The sequence below is a fragment of the Symphalangus syndactylus genome, chromosome 19 (assembly GCF_028878055.3).
Source record: "Symphalangus syndactylus isolate Jambi chromosome 19, NHGRI_mSymSyn1-v2.1_pri, whole genome shotgun sequence".
Lineage (NCBI taxonomy): Eukaryota > Metazoa > Chordata > Mammalia > Primates > Hylobatidae > Symphalangus > Symphalangus syndactylus.
This window is the reverse complement of record NC_072434.2, coordinates 87,481,210-87,507,270: the sequence shown is the minus strand read 5'-3', so window position 1 is coordinate 87,507,270 and position 26,061 is coordinate 87,481,210. Positions and strand designations below refer to the sequence as shown.

The 26,061-nt window shown below is 36.1% G+C and overlaps 1 protein-coding gene and 1 long non-coding RNA gene across 21 annotated transcripts in view; one reads left to right on the top strand and one right to left on the bottom strand.

The window, feature by feature from the left end:
• CEP170 (centrosomal protein 170) overlaps positions 1 to 26,061 on the top strand; it is a 130,892-nt gene that overhangs the window by 56,312 nt on the left and 48,519 nt on the right. For 16 of the 20 annotated variants that reach the window (XM_063613469.1, XM_063613468.1, XM_063613463.1 and 13 more), the window contains exons 8-9: positions 7,639 to 8,115; positions 12,712 to 13,355. In XM_063613469.1, the coding sequence (XP_063469539.1) occupies positions 7,639 to 8,115; positions 12,712 to 13,355 (1,121 nt within the window). The remainder of the gene's footprint in view (positions 1 to 7,638; positions 8,116 to 12,711; positions 13,356 to 26,061) is intronic. The other 4 variants (XM_055235053.2, XM_055235052.2, XM_055235055.2 and 1 more) reach the window with 2 other exon arrangements.
• The window catches only part of LOC134731925 (uncharacterized), a 39,293-nt gene that overhangs the window by 2,678 nt on the left and 10,554 nt on the right, over positions 1 to 26,061 (bottom strand). The window contains exon 2 of the long non-coding RNA XR_010114652.1: positions 11,922 to 12,116. This is a non-coding gene — a long non-coding RNA (uncharacterized lncRNA). The remainder of the gene's footprint in view (positions 1 to 11,921; positions 12,117 to 26,061) is intronic.

The following is a 26,061-nucleotide window of genomic DNA, read 5'->3' as shown; positions in this document are numbered from 1 at the left end:
GAGATGATCTAGTATTATATACTTTGATTTCTTAAAATTGATGAATGTTTTAATGGCCTTGTTATTTTAATGTAAATTTAAAATTATGTGTGATTATAAGTAAAGTATTAATTTTAATATCTTTATAAAGCACTTCTATTTAAAGTATTTTTTACAGTTTAAAGGAGATGTTAAGATTTGGAAAATAGATTAATGATATAACTAGGCATTTTAAGTATATAAAAATAATTATTGAAATATGTCAATTAGACCAAAATAGTAGGCACTAATTTTGTGTTTTTATTAGATCCCCAGAATATAATCATATTTTAAAAATAAATTAGTTAATTTATTCTTTGAGATGAGATCACACAGTGTTACCCAGGCTAGTCTTGAACTCCTGGACTCAAGCCATCTTCCCACTTCAGCCTCCCAAGGAGCTGAGATTATGGCACACACCATCTCATGTCTGGCTTAATCATATTTTTAAATGAACAATTCCCACTTTGTTCAGAAATGTGATATGAAATTACAAATTCTTCAAAACCTTAGTGGGCTCATTGTAATGAGAAATGGCAGCAACAAGATTAGTTGAGTTTGGCAGCCAGAATGAAAAAGTAGTTCTGGGTCAGATTCTCAGATTAATAGTCAAGGAACATATTTTTGATATTTCTGATATTGTTAATGGAGTGGTTCAGTCCATAAACCAGAAAATCAACACTTCCAGGAAATAAATGGAGGTGTCAGTTGCCACATAAGGACCTTGCAAAGACATGAGAACAGAAAGATGAAGCAGCCGGTTTTTGAGATAACAGCAGACAAGGATCCAGAACTGGAGGAATGAAGTACAGGCACCTGGGCTCAGTATGGAAGACTAAGTCTGGCTCTGAAACAAGGATAAATTCCATGAGAACTCTTCTCACTTTTCCACTTTTCACCCTAATTCTACAAGATAAATAGGACATTTTTCTTAGCTGGAGAATAAGGACATTGGTTCTTTAGGTATGCTCTAATGGATACAAGCCTAGGAAAGCGAGCATTATCAACTTGATCTTACAGTGCCCAAGGCTGAACTTGTCAACTTTGCAAATAAATTCCCATTCCAGCTTTATTGTTTCTGTCACCAGCAGTTTTCTTCATGCCCATGCGCAGAAACAGTATTACTTAGCACGCTTTCGGATGTAAATAACAAATGCTGCCTGAGACTAAACAGGAAAGAAATTTACTGGCTCACATAACTGAACCCCATGAGGGTTGTTTACTTCAGCATCTCAACAATGTCGTCATCAGCTAGCTAGCTTCTCTCTGGCTCTCAGTCTTGCTCTTCATAGTGGTTGCAGACTGAGAAGTTTACCCTCACTCATAGGCTGCCTGCCAGTAGCAGGAAGGGGTACATGCTACTTTGATCACATCCAACAGGAAAGCGAAAACGTTACTTCCGGAAGACCTTCCAGAATTTGGAAGAACTTTGCCAAAAGTTCTCAACATCTCTCATCTCATTGGCCTCTCACAGGTTCAGGAGAGGGTCACCTGCTTATTTCTGAACCAATTCCTGGCAAGGCAGGTTAGATTATCCTTAAACCAGTCTTGCTCACCTTGAAGCTGTGTGTGGTGTTAGTTTTCCCCTAAGCCACATGATCTATGTCAGGGGAGAGTGGATACCAGAGATTTTTGGAGTCCTTTGAGGAGGAAAGAACAGGGAAAACATATTGAAAGAAAACCAAGGATGTCTGCTTTATATGTAAATTTTGTGTGTTCCTTCCCTTCACCTTGTTTGTCTAATCCTTAGGTCTGTTGCTGCCCCCCGTCCTGAGTCGTGATTGGGCTACCAACCTCCTGGTTTCAACCCTCCTGCAGTTTATTTTGTATAACACATTTAAATTGATCTTTATTTTCTTTGTTCAAGAAACTACAATGACTGTCTTTTGCCTGCCAAATAGATTTTAAACTAAGTTGTTTATGTCAAAGTTTTCTAATTTTGTCCCAATTTCCATGGTCAGCCTTATGTCCCATTACCAGTTGTTGAGTGCTCTCTCCCAATGCATCCCCCATAAATTATGCTAATTCCTGCCTGCTTTTTTCCCACAGACATAAATACACACATACATTAAATGATAAAGAGATACATTCTAAATGATGTCTGTATATTTATCGCCAATACGTTACAGTTTCATTCACTATGTTGTGTGTGTGCCTCCTCCCCGCAACTAAACTATACATGTCTTATTCAAGTACCACATTATATATACTATCATTGTGCCCTAGAGCCACCTAGTACTGAGATGGGGAAAGATTTACCAATTAGGTGATGAAGAAAACATAGCTGAGTATAATTATCACCAAACTCTGAAAATCAGTGTGATAGTAATTTTTATCTTGCCATTAAAATTTTAGCCCTCCCCTGTCACACACAAAACAGCTTTTGAAATCTGAAGCACGTAACTTCTAACACACAATGAAATGTCTATGTTATTTCTGTACCGAAGGCACAACCATGATTTACAGTACTAGCTAACACTATTAGTTATTTAGTAACACTAAAATACTGTTTACTTTATCCAGACATTCTTCAAAGTGCTTTGTATGCATTTATTTAATCATCACAGCAATGCCTAAAGGTGTAGTTACTGTGATTTTGTAGATAGAGAAACTGAGGCATACTGAAACTAATTTACTTGTCAAAGTCACCCAACTACAAATAATGGAGCTGGGATTTGAACTTAGATTGCCTGACTCCAGAGTCCACGCTCTTAACCTTAAGAAGTTTTAATATTTCAGCCATCATTACTCTTGTAAACACAATCACTCTAAAAGGATATACTTCATAGGGTACAAAGATTTAAACAAACACTCCAAAATCAAATAGTCACAAAAAATTGAACCCTCCTAGCTCAGCATAATAAAATAAATTTCAAATGTGAAGCATCCAGCAATACTTTCATCTATATGAATGTAACTGAATTCTCAGCTTGTGTGCTCTTTCTGCTAGATGACCAAAAGCTGTCTCATAATCTTGGGATTCTTTTTGAGTAATAATTCAGTGATTTATGTCTTGTGTCAAATTCCTTAAAGTGCCCTGTCAGATACAGCTGATTAGTAATAGCCTTAAGAGAGTCTCACTTGCTTTCTTATGTTAGTATGAGGATATTACTGTTTCAGATTTATCATTTGCAGCTTTTTAAAATATAGGATGAGGAAAATAGTTTACTGTCTTGAAATAATTTATGAAGCCAGCAGAAATTGTAGAATCAGATCTGAAATGTGTATCAAGTGTTCTTTAATTTGGTCATTTTGAAATTAAGGTATTTTTAAAAATTTAAACTTTTCTTAAGTTTCAAATTGTGGAATATACATGATTAGTTTAATAATTTATCCTGTAAGCATACTCTTAGTGAAACCAAAAAGTGATTTGCTTCTTAGTTATTAATTTTTAGAGTTACATTCCAGAAAGTATAAGAGTGTTTGCTACCTAGTAATTTTTACCGTCCCTCTCTGTGTGTTCATATATATCCAGAAACTCCTGAAGACTTGCCATATAGCTTAAAAAGCCCTGGTTTAAGCAAATATTTACTTTAGAGCAATTTCGTTCTCCAGAAATTGTGTGACTATTTTTAATCGTATTAAGACAGAAAATTTGTCCTCAATTTATTTACAGCTATGCTTTTCTACCTCCTAACTTGGTCTCAATAATTAACTTAGGTTATAATTAAAGGCCTTTAACTGTTGCACACATTTTGAAATGGCATGTGCAACTGGGAATCATAGATTTTTGGCTCTCTTATGTTGATTTTTAATCCAGCGAAACTAAATTTGGAAATTTTCAAGTTGTAGCTCCTTTTAAGCAAAAGGAGCTTCCCAGTCTTCTTAATTTGACATACTTGAACAGACTAGGTTGGATGGATGTCTTAAAGCAGAATGAGCTGTTATAATTATAGTCCTTGTCATCTCAAATAAGTTTAATATTTCATTGAATTTAGTACAGAAGAATGAAAAGAACATTTATTCTGGATGAAGTATAAGTATCCCTTGTAACATATTGTGTTAAGGTAACATAGTCATAAAATACCTTAAGAACATAAGCAGAGTATCACCAATCGCTTTTCTGATTTAGATATATGGAATTAATTATAGCATAATCAATCATTAAATTTTTAAATCTAGTAATTGAGATTAATAATATAATACTAGTCTAAACAAGTATTTACTATATTATTTAGTTTAATTTGGTATAACAAAATGAGTTTTGAAGATAGATGAATGTTAAATTTCTAAATTCCAGAATATGTTCTGTTTGTGTTCTGAGGGAGGAAAGGTGTTTTATTTTTCTATGTTGATCAGAAGACCCCTTATAGTTTTTCTATTAGGTACTTCTCAAGTGTAGTTGGACCACACTTCATCTGTTTTTATCATCTTTAGGGAAATGAATCCTTCCACATAATGAATTTTCCAGATGACTGAACTTTACTTTTACAGTTGATAGTTTTTTTTTAAAGTTTAACCATTTCCTAAGTTTCTGTTAAATTCATTACCCGTATTACCACCTTCTTAAGCAGAGAAGGTTCAGTATAATTTAAAACTTTTTCTTATGACTCAGAATCATCATTAATCATCAATATCAGTGGTACTATTATTCATATCTATCAATAGCAATAGAATATTGATATAATCAATAATCAATTATATTAGTAATATAATAATACTGATATTGCCCTACAATAATGTCCTCAGGAGACTGTAGCACATAAGACTGTTTGCCCTATATACTGAATGGTACTGGACCACCATGTTTTTGGGGCCATTTGTCTGCTCTTGTTTTTCATCTTATCTCTACCACTTGGTGCAATTTGTCTGTCCTTAATCCTCACTTTTGTACCCTGCCCAAGGTTTGCTACATGTGATCTGATTAAATAGTGAAAACCTCTCAGTGAAGATCTTAACTGTTAGTAATGTTTATGAATATTCAGGGATAGGCATTGTCATATCTGTCTTGGGTTTTTTACAGTTAGGTTTTGGTATCAGCTTTTTGTCTTCCTGATTCTCAGCTGTTTTTGAAGGTTGAGGGAGAAGCATTTATTTGTGTACCTTCTTTGTTCTGGGTAACTTACATGATCTCACTTAATACTCATCTCACAAAATCTTCACAACAATCTTATGGGAAGATACTGTTTTCTCACTTTATGATGAGTAAAATGACTACAGACTGATTAGGGATAAGATTTATCTGATTTCAGATCTTGTCTGGGCTTTGCACGAAGCCAGGCTACCTGGTTATAATCATCAGATCATAGCCTGCTGCCTTTCCACTCTATTGTGCTACTTGAGATGGTTAGGTACTTGATTTCTAGATGAATTAGTTATTAACTTGCATAAGTCTCAAGTTTCTAGCTTTGAGTGAATGCGAGTTTGAAGTAGCACTAACTTGGGAATGGTGACCTTCAAAACAGTACAGTGCAGTTGTTGATCTCAGCTGTTTTAATGCATGAAACATGTTAAAACATGTCAGTATTAACTGTGAACTTTTTTTGCAAGGGAGGAAAATTGAGATAATATTCCTTTGAATCATGAGCAACAAGTGGTTAATAAGTGCTACATCCCTGGCCAGCTTTTTTGTGTTACTTGCTTCATAGCTGAGCCACATCAGTTTTATTTGGCTGTCTGTATAGTGGGTCAGTTTTATTTGGCTCTCTTTGTAGTGGGTCAGTTTGATTTGGCTGTGTAGTGGTATTAGAAACTACCACCTTGACATTGTTCTGTCACCTGAAGGATGAGCAAAGCAAAAACAAACTGTATGTATATATCTATATGGGGGGAGGGAGAGAGGTTTATGAACCAGTTGTACCGTATGGACTTGATCGAGTACAGTACATTGTACATAGTAAAAAAATCAATGTCTGAAAAAATAGAAAAATAACAATGAACTATTAATATATGAGAAGTAGTTAATACATTTTATTCTAATGGAAATTTTAACTAACATGACTTCAGAGTAAACACTCAAAAGTCCAGCTGAACATTTTATTTTTAAGAAAAAGACAAATTAACTCTTTAATCAAACATTTTTTTAAACTTAGGTCATGTCATATAAATGTATGATTATTTCTCTGATAATGTAGAGTTTTTCCAATACTATTCTTTCATGTTCAGTGATAGGAAAACTGAGTAGATTTTAAAAGGGATAATTTTTCACAGTGAAAATTACAATATATTCTTTCATATTACATGTTCTCTTTGCCTTGTGTTTAGATTTTTTTTGACAATTTATTATTATTATATTTATTGTGGAAATGGAGCTTGTTGTCTTCCATGCCCTATCCCACACATTTGATTACAAAAGAGAGATGTGACTATATCATTCTTCTGTAACCTAAAAGCAGTCAGGTTTTATATTATTTTATATTCAGACCGCTGTCAAGAAACCGATTATAGTACCTGACAGATCCTACTAAAATTTAATCTTTGAGAAGATGTTTCAAAAGACCAAATGCTTCACTTAATTAGAAAATGTTTGGAAACAACCTAGTCTCCCTGAATTGCCTTGTTTTCCTAATAAATTGTCTGTAAGTGATTTTTCTATTAATCTGTTTAAAAGCAGAATTCATTTTTGAGCTTTAGGGAAATATGTCTCATTTGAACTTGCTCTTCATTTTGATAATGGACATGCTTTGCTTCTTCAACAATAGGACAATAGCATCTTTAATTTTTTTCTTTTGCATTTGCATACTGAAAACATTTTAGTTGTCATTTTCATTTATGTATTTTATTCATAAATACATCTATTTTTATACTTTTGTATTAGATTCTGAGGCAATAGAAGAATAGTGATAGTGTTCCAGAGTTGCTTGCTCCTTCTGCCAACTCATGTTAAGCTGAGGTTTACAATTCAGCTTCCCTCCAAGGATTTTTGACACTTTTGCATATTCTGCTGTATGGAAATGTAAACTTCCAGAGTTATTGTCTGGAAACTGAATTTCCTATTTTAACCTTATTTCTTTCACACTACTGCTTGGATTGCAAACCACATGTTTTAGTCTTTATAAAATGTTTTTATCTTCTTGCAAGGATCGCACTTCAGCAATATATTTGTCATTCTGAAAGTAATGTTTCTGAATGTAATGGTGAAGAATGGTAAGTGGAATCATTACTTCCAGAAGATCACTTGGATATTTACTTCATGTTTGTATTCTCATTTGAGCACCTATTCTCCTTTGGAGCACTACATGTGTTCATATATATTTCAGATATCTCATCTTGGTGACTTGAGAAGGGAGTTCATGGTTTTTCTGTCACTTTTTATATATACATTGAACATGCATCTCCATCTACATTTTATTTTAATTCTTTTGGACCTTGGTGAATTCTAGATCCAAGTTGGAAAAAAAATATGGACCTAGCCATGCAAGATCCATTTAACTGCTTTGCTCTCATTTGCCATTGCTGCTGCTTATCTTCCATCCCCTGTTGGTAATCAAATAGCATGTTTATAATCAAGATTATTTCTTCTCTGTGACATTTGTTCTGTGATATAAATGCCATTGGTTTTCATCCAGACTGTGATCTGCCTTCTCGTTCTCATGGAGTAGTACACATGGCCATTACCAGACTCCCTCAAGTGCCAGAAGCAATCAAATATTTTGAATTTTCTCTTATTTTTCTCATTAGGGTGCAGCATAGATGCCAAGCAAGTTGAGGAACAATCTGCAGCTGCAAATGAAGAAGTACTTTTTCCTTTCTGTAGGGAACCAAGTTATTTTGAAATCCCTACAAAAGAATTCCAGCAACCATCACAAATAACAGAAAGCACTATTCATGAAATCCCAACAAAAGACACACCAAGTTCCCATATAACAGGTGCAGGCCATGCTTCATTTACCATTGAATTTGATGACAGTACCCCAGGGAAGGTAACTATTAGAGACCATGTGACAAAGTTTACTTCTGATCAGCGCCACAAGTCCAAGAAGTCTTCTCCTGGAACTCAAGACTTGCCGGGGATTCAAACAGGAATGATGGCACCGGAAAACAAAGTCGCTGACTGGCTAGCACAAAACAACCCTCCTCAAATGCTATGGGAAAGAACAGAAGAGGATTCTAAAAGCATTAAAAGTGATGTTCCAGTGTACTTGAAAAGGTTGAAAGGTAAAGTGATTTGATCATTCAGAACTTCCTATTTTATGATAAAGAAAATCTAGTCTTCAGTTACTGTACTACTCGTAGATACTTACATGGTAGAAAACATTCTGCTTTTTTCAAAGGTTATATTTAGTCTTAAAACTCAGCAGGAAGCCACACTGCCCGTGTCCAACTTCCTCATTCAAAATAGTCTTTCTTCATTTTCTTGACAAAACCAGGTTGGTTTTATGAGCTTATATTTATGCTGTAAAACAGTTTCTTTTTCTTCTAGAAATATAAAATTTATTAAGTTCACCAGTAGAGTTCCCTAGAAGACGAGTTCCATCATTTTCTTGATTTAAGGAAAAGATATGTTCAATTCAGTTCTCTATTGAGATCAATATCTAGATTCTGAAAGAAATTTTAAGCCAGGTCTGAGCCAAAAGTTCCACTTGGGTAATGCAGTCACATTATTGATGGAGTGCTTCAAAGTATGCTCAGTGGTTACTCATAAAACAAAGATTTTTGGTTTAGAAATATTTGGTAGGATCTATTCATCCAGTTTAAAATTTTTTTTAATATTAGGACTTTATGAAAATTAGAGTTGAATGTTCATTTTTGAAATATATATACTTTATTTGTGTAGAACTTAGCCAAAATTAGTAAAATTTGTATGTTTGTACATTGATGTATCAGCTGATCAGTTTTTTCTCATTGGTTTTGCCAATTAAATTTATTTTAGAGTTAATTGAATATAGATTTATGTTACTCTATCTTTTATTTAATAAGCTATCTGTAAGGAAAACGATTTTGAACAGATTGTGATTACATGTTTATCTGACCATTCTGTTACTATATTAGGAGTTTTTGTACTCCTAATACTTCATCTAGTACTCGAGCATGTGATAGGTACTAATTTGAATAAACAATGGGTGACTTCTCTGTCAATGACAAGACTGGCCCTGATTTAATCTGTACCTTATGTCCTGGCATTCTGATCAAGTAATGAAGAAATAGTATTTGTATACTTATTTCTGATTTGCTTCTAAGACATTTCAGGACAGTGAGATGATGTGATTACCTAATTATTTGTCGGAGCCTATCACGATATTTAATTATAGTTATCAGCAGTTACCTGGCATATGTATTTTTGAGACATGATTGTGACCTTTTACTTCTAGACAATACATAATTGCGACATTTTGTTTATATAGGTTAACACTCACAAATAAATAGGCTGTTTATATGAATTGGATAAATAATATTGATATCCTAGTACAGTATAAGAGGTAGCTGAACCTTGAGAATTTAGAAATAACTTAGACTTTTTAAAACCACTCTTAATAAACAAAAACTGAGGTAAAATATCCTTTTAAAAGACAATCTTTTTAAAAATACCTTTATTAAATCCATTTATAACTTATTTTAGTCATTATAACTATTTTCTATATTGACTATTATTATTATTATTATTATTATTTTTAGACAGAGTCTTTGTCACCCAGGCTGGAGTGCAGTGGCGCGATCTCGGCTCACTGCAAGCTCCGCCTCCCGAGTTCATGCCATTCTCCTGCCTCAGCCTCCCGAGTAGCTGGGACTACAGCCACCTGCCACCACGCCCAGCTAATTTTTTTGTATTTTTAAGCAGAGACGGGGTTTCACCGTGTTATCCAGGATGGTCTCGATCTCCTGACCTCATGATCCGCCCGCCTCAACCTCCCAAAGTGCTGGGATTACAGGCGTGAGCCACCGTGCCCAGCCTGTATTGACTATTATTTTTAAGCCATTATTTTAAAATATTCTCTCCTCACAAGGCCCATTTGTGGGCCTAATTCCAAATAGAGGGATTAATGTCCACATGTATACTGTATCTGTATTTTAATGATTAGATCTTTTAAGCCCTTACTAGAAATTATGTAATCATATTACTGTTGTCCTTCAAAGTTGATTTATAGGTAGACATACATTCCAGTATGGTGCCAGTGTGAGAACTCTTCTTTTGGATTTGCCTTCAGACCATTTTACAAGCCATTGAAGATAGTGTGTTTGTGAATATAACTCATTTTTTGATCCAAGATAGACTCATTTTACTTTTCTGGACATGTGTATAAATGACATGTGACTTTCTCCAAAAGTCAGAGCTTCCATCATTAGATAACAATTTTCCATGATTTAGGATATAAAAAGTATATAGCCAGACTCTAAATAAATGTAATTATAGCAAATAATAAAAATTTTACAAAAATTAGCTTTGCAGCAACTGTTTAGATCAAAGAATTGAAAGTAGGCAAAACAAAACTAAAACAAAAAACTTTGCTCCTACAAGAGTAAAGTGCAGGTGCTTTGGGACAGTGAGGAAAATAAAGCCCATACACTTTAACCCTTTAGGAGAGTTGCCACTGCTTTAGGCCACACCGCCGACTTGTTACAGCTAACCTACCCTAAAAATATTAAAAGGACTTCAACATATTTAGGCATAGTTAATGATAAGCAAAGGAAAGAAAAGAACTTGGTGAGGACTGTTTCCTAGTGACTTTTTTATTCAGTAGAAACAGAAAATTGCAGCTGTGATGAGATGTTGACTTGTATAACCCTGTCAAAATACAAGAGGGAATGGTAATTTTCCAAAAAAGAAAATGACTAATTTGTAAGAAAAGTTTTGAACTACAAGTTGTAGGAAAGATATTTGAAAGGGCCTGACACCACTAAGTGCCAAATTTTATGTATTGGAATCAATTAAATTCTGTGAAGATGGTATTTTCATTAAAATTTTTCTGTATGTGCGTGATCTGTTATTCTTATGGTACAGCGAATATTGGAATTTAGTTATTTTCAGCCCTTAGAAACTGGATTCCTTTTCAATAGAGCCAATACAACAATGAAATAGGTTGTAAAATCTAGTGTTTTTAATGAAGTCTATATTTGAACTAGTGAGTTTGTTTGGGCTTGCCTTTCTGCTATCTGTTATTCCTAGCTTAATTACCTGAGGCAGGGATTTCATTAATTAATCCCATTTTTTCTTTTCAGATTGCATTTTGAGTAGTCAACAATTTGAAGAAAGATCTTCAGATTTGTTGTCATATATGATTTTTATAGTATTAATCACTATTACTTTGATAGACATGATCTCCGAATCACCTTCATTTTGATCTTACTCCCCTTGTTTCCCTTGCCTATTACTTTTCCAAGACATGACCCTTTTCTGTGTGTTCTGCAGTTCTCTATTCTGTGTCTTCTCATTCCTTTTATGCACCACATTTTTATAACTAGTGTTTCTGTATTAAATCAATGGGACCAGTTAGTAATCTCTAAATTCATTAGAAACAACCTATAAAGATTAACACTCAACTTCCCTAGACATAGGTCATTTGCTTCTCCCCCCCTCCAAGTCTTTCATGTCTGATCATTATTTTGTTTGGTACCATATTATTCAGTGGGTGTTCACATTAAAATTTGTAGCCCAGGTAAATTTAAAAATCAGATTTAGTCCTGGAAGCATTAGAATGTACCTTGTTGACTAAATTCATTTATAGCTAAAGAAGCTTAAAACTAATTGAAGCTCTGATTTGTGATTCCATTTAAAATATGCATAGAATAAATTTACTTTCTAATAATTTCATGCTATAATAATACAATATCATTTGATTATTTTTATCATATACTTATTATTTAGGTAATGAGAATTTTAAATCAGGAAAAAAATAATTTTTGTGTCATCACATCCAAAACATAACAGAACCATTAAGGGTAACTATTTAGTGGCTTTTACTTTCTCTAAAATCGAAAAACTTTTGTTAAAGAGGTGATCTTTCAAAATTCAAATGTATTCTAACCTGATATGCTTCATGGGGAAAATAGCTGGTTATATTTAGCACCATGCTGTTTGCCCAGTGGTCCTTAGATCCAGGTGGAGATTTCATAGATTTCATAGATGACTCTTTGCATTGATAGACCTCTCAGCATGCTTTATTTAACTCTGAAGCCACTAGAGTTTCGAGTGCAAATGCAATTTTCAAAAATTCTCATAGCTGGAAAGATATTTGGAAAAAATTTTGCAATAATTAGTGGGGACGACAAATTTGAATCTTTTTAATAAAAAGGAAAAATATGCTGAGCTTCTGAAAGTATTGAACATCAGTGAAGCTTAAGAGTCATCACATTTTTACAATACTTGTGTTCTCATTTCCTGTGTAACAGTAAGCATTTCAGTGACATTACCCTTTTTCTTCTTTTTTCGTCTCTAATGCTAGAGTCAAATTTTTTATTGCTAAATAAGGTGTATAATTTGAAGGCAGAATTAATGTTTATTGATGTTAGGAATACAAATATCGCTGAGATAGAGCATCGATTATCTATTAAGACATTGATGAAACATTATAAAGTTAAAATTTGGAGAAAGGCGATCCTATTCAGTTGTTTATAAAGGACCTCATTGTCAGTTGATAAAATTTGAATGTAACCATTGCAATTGAGCAAGTTTGCCGAGCCTGTTACTGAAGAGAACATATGACTTCGGATTGAAAAGGAGGAGGGGAGCAAAACAAATAGCACTTTTGTATATGCTTCTAAATTTCTACATGGGACTTTTTCCTTCTCTATTGTGTGGTTTCTTTTTGTATCCAGGAAATAAACATGATGATGGTACGCAAAGTGATTCAGAGAACGCTGGGGCTCACAGGCGCTGTAGCAAACGTGCAACTCTTGAGGAACACTTAAGACGCCACCATTCAGAACACAAAAAGCTACAGAAGGTCCAGGCTACTGAAAAGCATCAAGACCAAGCTGTTGTAAGTCAAACTGCTTTTATGATTGCATTCTTTGATGAAGACAATCCCAGAAAAAGAAGGTCATATTCTTTTACTCAAAGTGCGGGAATCTTGTGTCAGGAAACTACATATTCAACACCACATACAAAACTTGAGAAAGCAAAGTCTCCAACAGCAGATGCCAAAGTGGTTTCTTTGTCTTTACAGACTAGCTCTGCGCATCACAGAGGGGGGCATGGTGTTCCACATGGGAAATTGTTAAAACAGAAATCAGAGGAGCCATCGGTGTCAATACCCTTCCTACAAACTGCATTATTAAGAAGTTCAGGGAGTCTTGGGCACAGACCAAGCCAGGAGATGGATAAAATGTTAAAAAATCAAGCAACTTCTGCTACTTCTGAAAAGGATAATGATGATGACCAAAGTGACAAGGGTACTTATACCATTGAGTTAGAGAATCCCAACAGTGAGGAAGTGGAAGCAAGAAAAATGATTGACAAGGTAAATAATCGAAATTTGAGTGTGATCTTAGTTGTTGTGTGGTGTATTTGACTGGTGGAAATTATTGGAGAGTCAGCATGAGATGTTGTCATGCAGTCAGTGGTATGTGAATTTTAGGGTTTTGTTAGGGAACTGCAAGACTAACAGTAAGACCAACATGCTTTGTGATTTTATTTGCTGATATTCTGAATTTACCTGAGTTTCATACATAAAGCTCTGTGTATTTAAAAGGTTTGGACCTTTTAAATTTGTGTAAATTAAAGATAGGTTTTAAAAATAGTATGCTTTGGACATTCTTGCTTTGCATTTATTTAAAAAATAAAAAGAAACAACCAACAAACATTGCTATAACTCTGTTAACATAAATGTAGATATTAGCCAATAGTAGTTAACCACAGATTTCCTACCTGCTGATTTCTTGTTGGAAGCAGATGAAAATACTTATTTTAGCTTTGTTCTTTGTCTGTATTTTTTTTAAATTTCTATTCACTGCTGTCATTGGTGATAGAAGAGAAGTATATGAAAACAAAATCAGTTGTTTATGATTTAGTTTACTAGTTTAGCCACGTATATGACCAGTCGTGATGGTTATCTACATTTCAAGTATGTTCTTTGATATTATTGGTTAGCGTGTATAAGGATTGTTGCATGGTTTAAAAGGTAATTTTTCTCAGTTTTGCCAATGGTCGTGAAAGGTTGACTTTAGAATCAGCTATCAAGGTTGCCATTGAAAGTAATGGCAAAAACCGCAGTGACTTTTGCACCAACCTAATATTACCTCTTGCAAAATAGCAGCATCCGTTTGGCTAAACGTTAATCTTTTATTTGAATTCTTGTTACTCAAATCCGCTCCATACTCAAATCCGCTCTTGTTACTCAAATATGCTCCAAGCAGCATAAATATTGCTTGGAAGCTTGTTAGAAATGCAACTTCCCAGGCCCATCCTATATATACCAAGTCAAAATCTACATTAGAAGTGAGATCTCCAGTTGACTAATGTGCACATTAACATTTGAGATGCACTTACTTAGATTATGAGTTTCTGGAATGGCCTCTCAGGGAGGAGGGCAAGATAAGATAACCCTTTGGGATGCAGGAAAAATATTAGAACTTAATGTTTACCTTTATTTTCATATTTTTAATTTTTATTTTGGATTGTGTTCTATAGTATATAAAATCTCTTACTACACTGTAAGAGAGTACGTATAATTTCTAAATATACATTTATTGTGGAGTACATGCTTAAAGTTTACCACTGAGCTGCTCAACTCCAAACTTTTGGAGACCCCTTGTCTGGGAAATAGGTGAGCAATATTATAGTTGTTAATATGAAAAGTATAGTGTTTAAGAAACATCTCATGTTTCTTAATGACTGATCATAATGGCTGATGTCTTCCCATTAAAAGATTATTTTGCAGTGAAGGATTATATATATAGAGAGATATTTTATATATATAGAGAGAGAGAGAGAAAGAGAGAGAGAGTGCAATTTAAGAACATGGATACTTGTAAGGAGACAGATCTGGGATTAAATATAAACTTTGCATGTGCTAGTGTGTGCCCTTGGATAAAGTTACCTCTTTAAGCCTCAGTTTCTTTTATCTCTGAAATAGAGGAGATATCACTAGATTATAAAAAGAATTCAATAAAACATATAAAAGGCTTATCACAATACCTATCTTCTTATATTGCTTTATAAGTGTTGCTTTATCACTACTGTTATTAGGAGTTTCCACATTTGAATCTCTACATAAAGTATTGACAAATCCCAGAATGTTCTTTCAGCACTGAAAGGGTTAAATATAAAACCATAGTGGAAGTGACAGTGTGAGGGGCTAGCTTAGCCAGGACAGCAGAAAGCCAAGAAAGAAGTCATTGTCGTAGACGAAACTCTTCAGGAAACTGCTGGATAGAGAGGGTGGCCACAAAACCTGTTTTACACCTGTTGCCTACAATTATCATAAGCATCATTTTTTATTCTCAGAGTCCATTTTGACAGCAAATTATATGATCACACTATGGATAGAGAAACCCAAGACTTTAGAGCAGGAGTCATTTAAAGGAGTAATGGTAGTATGTGACTGCGTACATAGTTCGAAGTCATTGTTAGTTTGTAAAAACCAGAAAATGAAGCTGAGACCATATTGCTGGGAAGAATAAAGCTCACTACATTATCTTGTGACTACCAAAGAAAAAGAGCTAAGATTCCATTAGCTTGAATCCACATAAAGCTTATAGCCAAATTCGGGCTAAAGTCAGGCTCTGGGAAAACAAAAGCATAGAAGCTTATGTCTGAGTAAGATGAAGTAACCTGTGGGCATGAAGAAAACAAAGACCAACAACAGCCAGAAGGAAGGCAGGAAAAGCACTTTGGGAGGATAGGAGTATATACAGGCATCATATCAAGTCGCCTGAATGAGTGTTGTCATCCAGTTTCTCCATTTTGAAGTTTGGGTGTGTGGGATGGAAGTTGGGGCCATCAGCTGTTGTTTGTCTGAATTTAAATGTTCTTTGGTCCTGGAAACGTTCATGTGGTCTAACTCTTTTTCACGTCATCATCTGAGATGTGTTCTATTTCATTGATTCGTTTATTTAGCAACTTTAATTCAACATTAACTATGTGCCACGCTTTGTGTCTACGAGAAGGTGATTCATAATGAAAAGACTGAGCTCTTTCTCTCAAGAAATGGCTGTGTACTGGAATAGATATACACAGACGAAAACCAAGGCTTAAAAAATAAAGCGGTTGGAGGAAAGCTACCAATAGCTTCCAAGAGGAGATCTCAGGTCTTCAGAGGACATTCCTTCCTCAGAGAAGTCTTTAGTCATTCAGTTAAAAAAAAAAAAGTAGTCACTGTCATCAACTTGTTTCATTTTAATCATAAGCTTTATTCCTGCTTCACTAGTTCACTGTTTATTCATTTGCCTCCCCACTCCCATTGGAGAGAGACACAAACAAATGTAAACTCCGTGACTGTAGGAACCTAGTGCCAGCATATAAAATGTCCTCGATAAATATTGCCAGCTGAGCTAGCCGTGAAACATACGTAATTAATCCCGTAACAGGCATGCTAGGTAGAGTTTTCCAGAAATACAGAATAGCCTATTCGAAAGCACAGGATCACACATGACTTGTTCAGAGGACCACAGATACTTTTGAAGAGATGAGATTGGACTCGATATTGAAGTTCATTATATATCATACTGAGGACTTTAATGCCGAAGGCAGTGGGGAATCATTGAAAACATTTAAGTAGGGCAATGGACATGGTCGAGTCACTGTCAGAAGTGTGAAGTATGGATTGAACATTGGAAATGTCAGAAGCACAGAAGGCAATCTAAAAGCTGCTGTCATGTCCAGTAGTCAATCAGTTAATGACTAGATCTTAGGTAAGAGGTCTGGGCTAAAAATACAGATCTGGGAATTATTAGACAATAGAGGGCAGCTGTCTTAGTATGTTTTGTGTTGCTATATCTGAGACTGGGTAGCTTATCCAGAAAAGAGGTGTATTTAGCTCACAATACTGTAGGCTGGGAAATTCTAGAGCATAGCTCCACATATAGCTGGCTTATGTTAAGGGCTACATGCTGGGTCAAAACACGGTAGAGAAAGTCAGAGGAGAAGTGGGCATATGCAAAAAGGCAAAACAAGAGGGGCTGCCTCACTTTATAACAGTCTACTATGAAGGGAACAAATCCATTCCCATAAGAACAAGAACTCACGAGACAGCACTAATATATTCATGAGAGATCTGCCTTTTTGACCCAAACACCTCCCACTAGGCCTCACCTCCCAACACTGTCACGCTGGCAATTAAACTTCTACATGAGTTTTGGCAGGGACAAACCACATCCAAACCATAGCAGTAATTGAATACAAAATAAGAGATGAGATCAATCAGAGAAAATGTATAGGGTGAGAGGAAATAAAGTATGAAAATCTTGGCAACACCAACATTGATGGACAAAGGAGAAGGGCAAACAAAGGAAACTGAAAAGTATGAAACAGGAGTAAGAGAAAACCAAAGGAATATGTAGCATCCTGGAATCAAAAGCAGAGCGAAGAGAAGTCAGTAAGCAACAGTATCACATGACACACTGATGTCAACTATGATGAGCACAGAATGCCTTTTCAGTTTTTCTCCAAAATACATTGTAATTCTTGGGATAAAGAAGATGAGCAAACCATGTATTTGCATTTTACCTTGGGAAGAGGTGTATAACATTAAAATAGGATTTCTTTAAAGAGACGACCAAGCTAAACTGCTGTATCCTTATTTTTCTGTGCTGGTAGTAGTTAAAAGATAGTGAACTACCTACCCTCTTTCTGTCGCCAAGTTATGAGATTACAACATTTGGGTTTGTATTTTGGGGCTGTCTCTCTCAATAGATCACCTTATTTTATGCATGTCCTCAAATTCACCTTTAAAATGTTAACACTAATACCTGATATGATAAAGACCTCTTAAGTTTTATGTCTAAGTTTACATGGAAATACACTATAAGAAAGTGCTGTTGCCTGCCTAGATTAAAGGCATTTATCTCTCATAGTAGTAATTATCTCTCCCAACCCTCTCTCCCTTGACCTCTCCGATAACTACCTTCCCATCACAGTACCAGTTTCTTCTCTCCATTCTTCCATCAAAAGAGATGACCACTGAGGCAAGAGGAAGACCTTGTCAGGGTTACTTCCTAACCTCCTAAGCTAAATAGGAGAAACTTGTGGTAAGAACAGAAAGCTAAACATTAAAGGAACAAGAAAAAATGATCATTGTGGAGGGCTTGAGGAACTATCCTCTTAAAAGAAATATTTCTCCTCATAAATTTCATACCATAGACCAACTCTGCCAGATGCTTTTCTTGTCTTGAGTTTTGATTCTTGTTCATTGTGTCAATATATCTCCCCCACAAAGCCTCTTATTAGCATCTTTTCTTCCCTCATAGGGCCTGGTCACTGCTGGTTCTATAAGCAACAGTTGGTAGGGAAGAATCTAAAGCCAGGAGACCTATAACAAAACTAGAAACACGGGAGGAAGAACATTTACAGCAGTCAGTCAAACAGCTCAAGAAAGTCAGTGCTGAGGATCTGGACCCTGTGAAAATATTCCAAACCCTGAAAGTCACAGCAAGATTTAAGATGAGATCCAAGTAAGAGCCAGGGAAACGATGATAAACCAGAATCAAAATCTATGTAGACAGTGCTACATAGAACTCAGAGGAAGGCAGGATGTCCAAAGTCCACTCAAATAGAAAATTAGATGTGCTTGGGAACTCAAGGAGTAGGAGATCAAGTAAGAGCCTTGGACAAGAGGAGAAGACTTTGACAACAGAGTCAGCAATTTTTTCTATATTGAGAATTTTTTCTTTTTAATTTCTACCAGGAGAGCTTACTTTTGGTTTCTCTGATCAGTTCTCCTCAACCCTTCTTAACCTCTGCCGCCTCCTTCCTGGGTATAAGAAACTCTCCTGCTATGTTAATTTCCAAAGCTTCAGGAGGGAACCCTCACCTTTTATTCAGCCAGAGGCCCAACATAATAGGTTTGCCCTCATTTTCCTTTCTCTCTTATTGTATGAAATTCTATTTATTTTCCTCTTTGAGGAAATTGTGCCCTCAATCTAATAAGCTCTTCCTTGTGTTTTTGGCATGCCTAGCTTCTCATAATTCATTTTATTTATTCTTTCCATCATTTTATTGTGGAAAATATATATAACATAAAATTTATCGTCTTAGCAATTTTTAACCGTAGAGTTTAGTGTTATTAAATATGTTTAAAATGTTGGACAACCATCACCACCATCCATCTCTGTAACTTTTTGTCTTGAAAAATGGAAACTGTATACCCATCTCATAATTCACTTTGAAGTGGCTTTTACTCACCACTCTATTTAAAGTAGCTGCATCATTCACTTCTTGTATCTCTCCATCAGATTGCCATGTTCTGTTTTCTTTATAGAACTCACTTCCATCTGGTTTATTTTCTGTTTGTCCACTCTAAGATGATGTTATTTGTCTTGTTCACATCTGTATCCCTTGTGTCTAGAACAGTGTCTGGCATGTAATAGACACTCAATAAATATCTTTTGAATGTGAATGAATGAGAAAGAAAAATTTGTGACCTGCTTTTTCATTTGTTAGCATTTGTATATGATTCGTTGTATATTGGCTAACTTATTTCAATGAATTTATAGATTAATTAAATCCAACCAGGCCCCTACGAAGAAATTTTTCTGCATTTTTATATGCTGAAACTAGTTTATATCTTGATTCCAAAATAACTTGTTAAAATATATAGTTTAGAACCTTGTATATATTATAAACTTAGCTTTGTAATATTAAGTATGAAAGCTGCAAAGATAGTCTCAGAAGAAGAAGAAATGTATAAATTTCGGGGAGATGCTGTGATAAATAGACTAGACTTACCTTTGAGTTCCTATCAATACCTGCCTGACAGCTTCCAGGTGGAAAAGCTTCTTGGCAAGGAAAGGGGAATATGATTATTGATGAACAGCCAGCTTATAGGGACTGTAAGAGGGGATGCGTGACCGGGGAATGACCATAAAAAGGAGAGAAATTGGACATTTACATTTTAGAGGAATTAGATGAGATCTAAGTATAATTTGAAGATATGAAAGAAAGAGCAAATCGAGAAAGATGTAGGAAGTGATGGGAGGGAAGAGATTATGGATGTAAGACTTCTAAGTAATGGGGAGAATCAAGGACACAAGATAGGTTAAGAGGGAAGACAAAGATTTAAGAACATGTTTTCACCCAGACAGGGGGCAAAGGAAGAAGATAGAGGCTGAGTGCAGTGTCTCAAGCCTGTAATCCCAGCACTTTGGGAGGCCAAGGTGGGTGGATCATGAGGTCAGGAGATTGACACCATCCTGGCTAACACAGTGAAACCCCCTCTCTACTAAAAATGCAAAAAAAATAGCAGGGCATGGGGCATGAGCCTGCAATGCCAGCTACTCGGGAGGCTGAGGCAGGAGAATCGCTTGAACCCGGGAGACAGAGGTTGCAGTGAGCCAAGATCACGCTGCTGCACTCTAGCCTGGGTGACAGAGCAAGACCCATCTCAAAAAAAAAAAAAAAAGAAGATAGAGTCCCATTTAAAGAAAATATGAGGTAAAATTCATATAATATAAAATTGACTATTTTAGCCATTTAAAGTGTACAGTTCAATGGCTTTTAGTACATTCACAAGGTTGTACAACCATCAGCACTATCTTAATTTCCGGGCATTTTCATCACTGCAAAACAAAATCTCATAATCATTAAGCAGTCATTTCCCATTCCTTCCTCTCCCAGCCTCCTGGCAGCCACTAATCTACTTTTTGTCTCTATGGATTTGCTTATTCTAGACATTTTATATAAATGGAATCATACCATATGTGGCCTTTTGTGACCAGCTACTTTCACTTGGAATAATGTTTTCAAGGTTCACATGTGTTGTAACCTGTATCAGTACTTCATTCCTTTTTTTCTGAGACAGAGTCTTGCTCTGTCACCCAGGCTGGAGTGCAGTGGCGTGATCTCGGCTCACTGTAACCACCACCTCCTGGGTTCATGCGATTCTCCTGTCTCAGCCTCACTAGTAGCTGGGACTACAGGCACGTGCCACCACGCCCGGCTAATTTTTGTATTTTTAGTAGAGAGGGGGTTTCGCCATGTTGGCCAGGCTGGTCTCAAACTCCTGACCTCAGGTGATCCACCCGCCTCAGCCTCCCAAAGTGCTGGAATTACAGGCATGAGCCACCACGCCCTGCCCATTCCTTTTTATGGCTGAATAAATATCTTATTGCTTGCATAAACCACATTTTATTCATCCATTCATCCACAGATGGATAATTGTGTTGTTTCTTCCTTTGGCTGTTGTAACACTGCTATGAATGTGCATGTACATATATTTATTTATGTACCTGGATAAATTATAAAATGTCTCTCCTGACTCCCTTTCTGTGCTCTTCTAATAATTTTGTCTGAATTTTAAATTGAAAAGTTGATTACAAATATGTGATAAAAATCACAGTGTTAAATATTCAGAATAACTTATTCCATTGAATTTTAAGGGATTTTTCTTTTTAAAAGTAAAATTAGATTTTCATGGACAATTACAAAAATAAATTCTCCTCTTAAATCATCCTGATTTAGTTCCTTGACACTAGTGGCTAGAATTCTGCATAATTCTTAAAGTAATTATGTGTCAAATTATTTTCATGGGCCATGGGAACCTCTACTATTGATTTGATCTAACAGAGACCCTGCTGTCCTTACCGAAGAAGTCTTTGCTCGTTGAGGAGAACGATGTTCTGGTTATCTGAGGTTGAAACTTGACTACATTTTTACTTGGACACCTTGATGTGATTGATATACTAATGCAATACTATTTTTCAGTTGTTACTTTAAAATAAAACTGTAGAAGTTAGATGTTTAATCTGCCATTATATTTTTCATTTCTGTGGGAATATGAATTCTGAATTCCAACTGATTTGGATATTTTTTAAACTAATAAATTAGCACTGTTGCTATTGAATTATCATTTTGCTCTACATTGTATTACTATATTTTTATGCCTACATCTTACCCCACGGCGCTTCTCTTCTCTCACAATGGTCTCTATTTTCTGTCACAATCAGCAAGCTTCCCGTATCTGATGTTACTAAATGTAAATTTTCACCTCTCTGCAAATATTCAATAGGTAGGATATTTATCCCCACGAAAGTTGACCCTGTATCCCCCATCCTCACCATTCTGATTTCAGAATTGGACACTGTGGATCTTTGCACAGACTGAGCTTTTAAATAATAATGACCATGATCATAATATGCTAGTGAAAAAAATCAAACTTTTCATAGGTTTGGTTTGTATTGTACAAGTTTGTTATCTGGGGAATGTTTAGTCTCTTTAAACCTAAAACTAAAATCTAAAAATATAGTTTGGCTCTTATGGATATTTGGTTTTAATTACAGAATATTCCTGCATGGTTCTTTCAGGTGACAGCCTCTTCTTTTTATAAGCTCCTTTATTAGACCTAACTTCCTCAAAAACAAAGACTGTCATACAGATTTTGTAATCCCCTGCAGTGGCTAGCCAAGTAGCCTGTGGAGAGTAAGTGCCATTCCTCAGTAACAGGTTGTTAAAATTGTTTACAGTAGCCACTAAGCTTTGGATTTGAAATCCCAAAGTGAAATGCCAAATATACAAATGTATTCAGAAGAAAAGATTGCTTCATGATTGTTGGAGTGGGTTAGGGAGGGAGGTACTGCCTTCTTAACCCAGACCTAAAGGCCATGGCAGAGGGGTCGTGGCTCGCTCCACAAATAGAGATGTATCTACTCGGATCGGGGGAACTGTAGGAGAGAATATGTGAAAGCCACTTCCTACCCCCAATACGAATGAGTTGTCTTTAAACATCTGCCAGGCCCAGACAGCTCTCCATGCAAGTGCAAGTTCACAAAGAAGTTTTCTACTCCTGTCCTATTCCGCCTTCTGTTGATCCTACTCTAGAAGAATTAGAAACTGGCAAACTTGGGGTGCAAGCATAAAAATTAGGTATCTCGGCCAGGCGCGGTGGCTCACGCTTGTAATCCCAGCACTTTGGGAGGCCAAGGCGGGCGGATCACGAGGTCAGGAGATCGAGACCACGGTGAAACCCCGTCTCTACTAAAAATACAAAAAGTTAGCCGGGCGTGGTGGCGGGCGCCTGTAGTCCCAGCTACTCCGAGAGGCTGAGGCAGGAGAATGGCGTGAACCCGGGAGGCGGAGCTTGCAGTGAGCCGAGATCGCGCCACTGCACTCCAGCCTGGGTGACAGAGCGAGAGTCCGTCTCAAAAAAAAAAAATTAGGTATCTCATCTCTTTCCCCACTGTGGACTTCTAGCTGACAGAAGTTCCTAGCTGAATGAGAGGCCTGGATTTTGTTCTATCTCATGTTTGGGATTTGGACTGAGACCAGACCAGAGAAGAGAATCATGAGCCTAGAGCTGAGATACTGTGTTTGAAATACCTTTGAGGCCGGGTGCAGTGGCTCACGCCTGTAATCCCAGCACTTTGGGAGGCCGAGGCGGGCGGATCATGAGGTCAGGAGACTGAGACCATCCTGGCTAACATGGTGAAATCCTGTCTCTACTAAAAATACAAAAAATTAGCCGGGCGTGGCAGGGGGCGCCTGTAGTCCCAGCTACTCAGGAGGCTGAGGCAGGAGAATGACGTGAACCCGGGAGGCGGAGCTTGCAGTGAGTCGAGATCGCGCCACTGCACTCCAGCCTGGGCGACAGAGCGAGACTCTGTCTCAAAAAAAAAAAAAAAAAAAAAAAAAAAAGAAATACCTTTGAGCCTTCCAGCAGGTGGGATGACCGTAAGCAACAGTCTATGTAGTTGGTAATTGAAGTGAAGCCTTGCATGTTCCTAGGTGAGAGAACCTAGCATACTTGGTCTTGGTTTTGAGGAGCTCTCAAGTTCTATACAATTATCAGCTCTTTTTTCAGATTGTAGGTACCTTTTATAAGTGTGAAAAGTACACTAACTTTAAGTATATAGACAGTATAAACTTTATATCTTTGTTGTCACATAAAAGTTGTCACAAGTGGATGTGTTTCTACGTAGAGGCAGAAACGCATAGATACGGATTTCAATGTGGACTGGTAGTCATTGCTGTCATTAATTTTTCAAAACGCTATCAAAACAGATGTGAAATTTGAAGGCTTTTTTCCCCACACTGTAGTAGGTCAGGCCCTACCACTTGTTTGGAGAAGAAATAATTGTTACTTAAATTATTAAGTAACAATGTATAGCTGTCTCTAATGCTTTAAAAGGAATCTGTCGAACGTCATCCAATGTCGAACGTCATCCAAGTATTTTCTGCCCTGCTTCAGCTCCCCTTCCTCACAGGATTAGTTCTTCGTATGTTTTTTGTTGTCATTTCAAAGTGGTGTCAGAAGTGATTTAGAGAGGTTCATGATATTTTATTTGAAACTGCTGGTGCTTAGATGTTTAAGGAAATCAAGTTTTTAGTGTGGATTAGAATTAAATATTCATCAGAAAATCACTCAAGGTAATTTCTAAATTACATGTCAAAGAGATGCAAAAATGCAAGTACTCATGTGGTTACTTTTACTTTCAAACTTGAGTTAGATTTTTGTTAGTAATTATAAAATAAGGAAATAAACAAGTAAAATTGGAGTTCAGTGACTTGAGTTAGGAATGATTAACTTCTTTGGCCGCGCGCGGTGGCTCACGCTTGTAATCCTAGCACTTTGGGAGGCCGAGGTGGGCGGATCACGAGGTCAGGAGATCGAGACCACGGTGAAACCCCGTCTCTACTAAAAATACAAAAAATTAGCCGGGCGTGGTGGCGGGCGCCTGTAGTCCCAGCTACTCCGAGAGGCTGAGGCAGGAGAATGGCGTGAACCCGGGAGGCGGAGCTTGCAGTGAGCCGAGATTGCGCCACTGCACTCCAGCCTGGGTGAAAGAGCGAGACTCCGTCTCAAAAAAAAAAAAAAAAGGAATGATTAACTTCTTTAAAGACGGATACAAATAACTTGAATAGCTATAACTTGCTTTCTTTACAAGTGGGGGTTAGAGGACACAGGTTATACTCTGGTTTTTTCACTGCTGTTAAACAACGCTAATGTTAAGCACAACGAAGCAGTTTTAGTTTTTTCCCTTCTGTACATTGTGCTTCCATGCATTAAAATTCATATTTGATTTAAAATAAACAATATATAATTTGCTCTTAAAGCAAAGATAATTTAAATAGTGAGGCATTCAAGAGAATATTAAATCATATTTCTTGACAACTATAGTTATGTTAGAATTAAATATTAAGTAATAAGGCCATCTAGTGGTAAAATTTTCAAGTTTTAGTGAATGAGAAAGTCTGATATCTGTTTCACTAAATATGAACTTTAGAGCTTATCAGATAGCTGTACTATAAGACCATTAAAACTTTATGTCTAGAAAATACTTTAGCCTGAGGTAGCTTCTCTTTATAGAAAATGAAGGCTCTCTGGTTATATCCTAAAGATCCTGTCTGCAAATTGCTCATTCAAATGCATGATATTTTTCTAGATTGTAATAATCAGAGCCACAAACAATAACTATAAAGAATAAAAATTGGGAACACAGTGGAGATTTAATAGCAGAATAGAATGTTAAAATTTTTATGCCTAAAATTTTTCCAATCTATTCTGTGACATCCGGGGCCTATTATTGCCAGGAAATGAGTAAGACTCAGGTCCTGCCCATAGAAGAAAAGCACGCCATTGTTTGTCTTAGTATTTAGAACTTTTCAGAAGTGTTGGACATTTGACAACTTGCTTTTTGAAACAGTTAATCTTGAATAGGCCTGGAATCTGCATTTCAAACAAAGGTCTTTAAGGGATTGTTAGGCAAATACAGTTTGAGAATTATGCTATCCACTATGTCGCAATTATACAATAAAATGGCATCTTAGAAAATTTTATGTGTAAATGTAACTCAGATATGTAAATGGTAGACATTTGCTAGGGAAGGAACAGATAAAATGAGCCACATGTTTATAGTTTTTCAACAAGTGTCACAATAATAATAGAGCAAAGAAGCTGAAAAGAAACTGAAGAGATGCTTTTTTCTAACTCTTTGCATTGTTGTAGTGTTTAACAACATTATTAAATCTTTTTTTTTTTTTTTTTTTTTGAAGCAGTGTCTCATTTTTTTGCCCAGGCT